Here is a 4,551-nt window from a genome sequence, read left to right as displayed (position 1 = left end):
TCCCATGTGATAACAGCGAGAAGCCCGTGCGCGTCTATTCTTAGCGCTGGAATGTATACAATGCCCCACCGCCTCGCCGCTCCTGCGCACAGCTCCCGAAAGCGGCAAAAGTGACTCCAGAATAAACACGTCCAGAAATCACCCTCTATGAATCACTTACCTACTGAAAGAAACGTCCTGTGGGTTTATAGGTTTTTATCCAGGCTCTAGCTATGGAAAATCTCAGCCGAGAATAAACGACAGAGAGTAAGTGCGTGCAGTGAAGGACAACAGAAGGTAAACGTTTCTACCCTACCGCTTCACTGCAGGTTCAGTTTAGTTAGTCGTGACAATAGATTCTCATCATATTGTGCTGCCTGGCACTTAATTTAGTCATTGTGTGTCTGATTAACCTAAAAAACCCACAGCTAAGCAGAGTTAATAAATAACCGTTTTAATGCAGATTACCAGCCTCTAGGGTTTGGTGTCCCTGCTGCAGAGTTCAGCTCTGCCAGATTTACATTCTTTGGGAGTGACTAACTCTAAGTGAAAGAGGCGCAAGCTACTAAACTGCTAATACTTTAAAATAGTGAATAAATGTCTAAGCACATTTATTCGACGTGATTAAAATGAACAAGCCAATTTCTTCGGCTGTCCAGCTTTCATCCCAAATCAGTGAGATAACTTCAGTGCTTTTGCTTCTTGCCAGGGACACAGGCAATGCTGACCTCAGAGCTGCAACCTATCTGATAACTTTATGAACATTTTAAAGGGTCTTTGAGACCTTTTAGCTTCTTTATTATTTTCCCACTGTGCTTAACCCATGTTCCATTTTTATGTGTAGCAGTGAAGGGATATTTAGAGCAACATCGAAGTCCTGATTTGTTCCTTTGGAGCTGGATATTTCAATAAAAGCTGCTAAGAATTTGGCTGTTTTTCTGCCAAGTCCAGAATTCCTCTCTTTCTTATTTTGCTATGGAGGAGGGATCCACTGAGGACTATCTCTTCAAAGACCAGGACTTCTCCTCTGAACTGCTGAGGCAACTGAATGCTCTGCGGCAGAGCAGGATGCTGACCGACGTTACCCTCTGCTCTGGGGGCTTCGAAATCCCCTGCCACCGAAATGTGCTGGCTTCCAGCAGCCCCTACTTCAAGGCAATGTTCTGTAACGACTTCAGAGAGAGTCATCAGTCCAAAGTTGTGCTGAAGGGCATTGATGCTGAGATTTTGGACCAGATTATCCTTTATGTTTACACAGGGGAGATTCTTATATCCACTGAGAATGTCCTGTGCCTTTTGGAGACAGCCTCCATGCTGCAGTACGCTAAGCTGTTTGAGGCCTGCTCCGCCTACCTCCAAGACAAACTGACTCCTGAAAACTGCCTGGGCATGATCAGACTGGCAAAAGTCTTGAACTGCCAAAGCCTGAATAAGGAAGCCAAGTCTATGGCTTTGAAATGTTTTCCTGAGGTAGCCTCTTCCGAGGACCTGAAGGACCTTTGTCCCTTGGAGCTCATTGATTACCTTGGAGATGATGAGCTTTGTGGGGAGGAGGAGCAGGTCTTTGAGACACTGATGGTCTGGATCCGGCATGACCTCCAAGCAAGACAAGGCTACATCCAAGAGTTGTTCAAGAAGGTCCGGCTTCAGTATGTCCATCCAACTTTCCTCTTCCACTTCATCGCCAATGACTCCCTCGTTCAGTCCTCACCCACTTGCAGGAGCATCCTTGAATCAGCCCGGAGACATGTGTTTTCCTTGTACAGCACCAACACGCCTGACATCAAGCCCATGTTGCATGTTCCCCGCAGGTACTCCAACCAAGAGTTCCTCGTCATCATTGGTGGCAGGAAGGACAGCCAGCAGACCACAAGGGATGTCCTGCTCTATGACGACAAGACAAACCAATGGCTAAGCCTGGCCAAACTCCCCGTGCGCCTGTACAAAGCCTCCACCGTGAGCTTACACAGCAATATTTATGTGCTCGGAGGGATGCCTGTTAGCAATAAGAAAAGCCCAGTCAGTGATAATATTTACATTTACTCCCTCAAACTCAATCAGTGGAGGCTGGTTGAGCCCATGTTAGTTCCACGTTACTCCCACAGAAGCTTGGCATATAAAAATTACATTTTATCATTTGGTGGAATTGGTGAAAACCAGGAAATACTGAATTCTGTGGAAAGATATGATAGCGTTTACAACATCTGTGAGAGCATGGCAAACATGCCTGTTGCCGTCCTTCACCCTGCTGTTGCTGCCAAAGATCAGAGGGTCTACCTCTTTGGGGGAGAAGACATTATGCAAAACCCTGTCCGGCTGATCCAGGTAATGGTTAGTCCTCCTTGTCGCAAGCAGTTTCATTTAAGGTATTCAACAGTTCATCATCCTCCTGAGGAAACTGAACCCCAAAAAAACTTTATTGTGAGTTACAGCAAGAGGCAGGATGAGCTGACACATTCCTTCAGGGAAGTCTTCTCTGAAGGAGCGTTGCAACTCGTTCATTTTTCCCCTTCAAGTGCTTTTCAGGCACAAGCCCCGAGGCACTTCTTTGGGTGCCAGTTAGGTGTGCTGCAGGCAAGTTTCTGGTGGTGGGGCCAGGGCTCCTGCCAGTGATGCGATGGCAGGCAGTGACCAACCCCCCCTGCTTTGTGCCTGTAGCCAATCTCACCAAAATCAGTGCTCTCCCTTCAGCAGCTGAGTCGGGGTCTCAGCTGCACACCTAATCGCTCGCAGCGAAAACAAAGATTTGTGATCATTACAGCGATTAGATTCTCACTCATCAAAGGGCCAGAACTTAAACTGACAGTTATTTCGTATAAACAGTTGTGTTAAAAATGTGGCTCCTGCCACATGTTGCTGGCTCTCTGCTGCTTTCAGCAGTTAAACTCTATTAGGGGGAAAAAATACACCAAAATCCTTTCTTATCTGATTTGATGTTTTAGCGATGTTGTAGTGTTCCTTTCCCCGTGAGGGTTTTCCACTGGTTTAGGTGTTTTAACTAAGAAGGATCTTTAAAGGCTAAGATGGCAGTGAGCACATGAGCAATACCGCTTCATGGTGACAACACTACTTGATTATCGAGGGGAAGGAAATGTATACACCAGATAGTGGGGAGATATCCTGGAGGTATTTGCTATATTAAGAAGCAGATGACGTGATATAAAAAGTTGGTGTCACCCAGATACAGACGACTGAATGATCATCATCTGGCAACAACTCTTTTTCTCACATAAATTGATGACTTAGATACCGCTCTAAGTCCCATCAACAAGTCTCCTTGCCAGCCGGAGCGCATACCAGCCACCAGCACAAATATAGCAGCTGGGCAAACACGGTGGCTGCCAGCAGACCTAGTTGAAGCTGAGGTTTGTTTGCCCAGGAAATTGCTAAGACTCAGGCAGGAATACACAGAATAACTGGAAAATTAAATGAAACGGCTTGTACTCTGGGAGAGCATTATCAAGGACGTACAGTGATTTAAGGGCCACACAAAGATTTACAGCCGAGCAGCTTGCATATGGCAGATGCTCTCTGCCTTAGTGCGTGTGTTAGCATCCCTGAGCAGACAAGCCTGGAGAACTAGAACGCTTTCCAAGGGGACATATTAGGAAAAAAAAATGGGTAAATTCTTGTATTTCCAGCAGTTCAAGCCAGTGGATTGTATTCATTAGGACAAAATAAAAACCATAAGTTCCTCTGTAATTACAATTGCCCGTTAAAATGCAACATAAATAGCTGCATGTGTATCTTTATTTATTTATCAGGTTTACCATGTTTCCAGGAATATGTGGTTTCGGATGGAAACCAGAGTGGTGAAGAATGTCTGTGCACCAGCTGTCACGATTGGAGACCAGATTATCATTGTTGGTGGTAAGGGGTCTGTTTCACCTTCCCTCCCATCTACCCCTGCCCAGCTTCTCCAGGATTTTGCATACTTTCTGCTCAGTGTGCTCCCTTAAAAAACACATGGTGCTTGGGAAAGAAAGGAAGAGTGAGTCCACCCTCCATTCACATCTCTCATGGGGACAAGTTCTCCATGAGGCACCTTCTTACTCCAAGTAGCAGGACATGGGTGGGGGGAAGCTGGGAAAAAGCCAATGCAAGTTATTGCTCTGCAGGACAAGTGAGGAAGTCAAGGGCATGGGGGTCTGGCTCTTCCCCTGCTGACTCACATCCTGGCCCTCCCTGACTGCTGTTCTTGGAAGGGTGGAGAGCACAGTCACCACAAGGCCATTGAAAGCTTGTTGGGATGGGTGAGCTACAGGGGTATGAGGGGTTGACCGGTCCTGCAGCTTCCTCCTGGGGGTAATCATGGAATGAACCATAGAATGGTTGGGGTTGGAAGGGACCTTAAAGACCATCTAGTTCCAGCCCCCTGCCATGGGCAGGGACACCTTCCACTAGACCAGGTTGCTCAAAGCCTCATCCAGCCTGGCCTTGAACACTTCCAGGGATGGGGCATCCACAGCTGCTCTGGGCAACCTGTTCCAGTGCTTCACCACCTTCTCCAGGAAGGTTTTCTTCCTGATATCTGATCTAGATCTATGCTCTTTCATTTTAAAGCCATTACCC

The 4,551-nt window shown here is 46.7% G+C and overlaps 1 protein-coding gene across 1 annotated transcript; it reads left to right on the top strand.

Moving 5' to 3' along the window:
- Positions 1 to 954: 954 nt before the first annotated feature.
- KLHL38 (kelch-like family member 38) lies at positions 955 to 3,849 on the top strand (the record flags this gene model as incomplete). Its single annotated transcript, XM_010148597.1, has 2 exons — positions 955 to 2,304; positions 3,744 to 3,849. Coding segments are annotated over exons 1-2 (1,456 nt in total), but the record flags the coding sequence as incomplete, so codon positions are not given.
- Between the last annotated feature and the right edge of the window lie 702 nt (positions 3,850 to 4,551).

Source organism: Eurypyga helias, unplaced genomic scaffold (assembly GCF_000690775.1).
Source record: "Eurypyga helias isolate BGI_N326 unplaced genomic scaffold, ASM69077v1 scaffold22093, whole genome shotgun sequence".
Taxonomy (NCBI): domain Eukaryota; kingdom Metazoa; phylum Chordata; class Aves; order Eurypygiformes; family Eurypygidae; genus Eurypyga; species Eurypyga helias.
The sequence above is the reverse complement of the archived record's forward strand: the minus strand, read 5'-3'. Positions and strand labels throughout refer to the sequence as shown.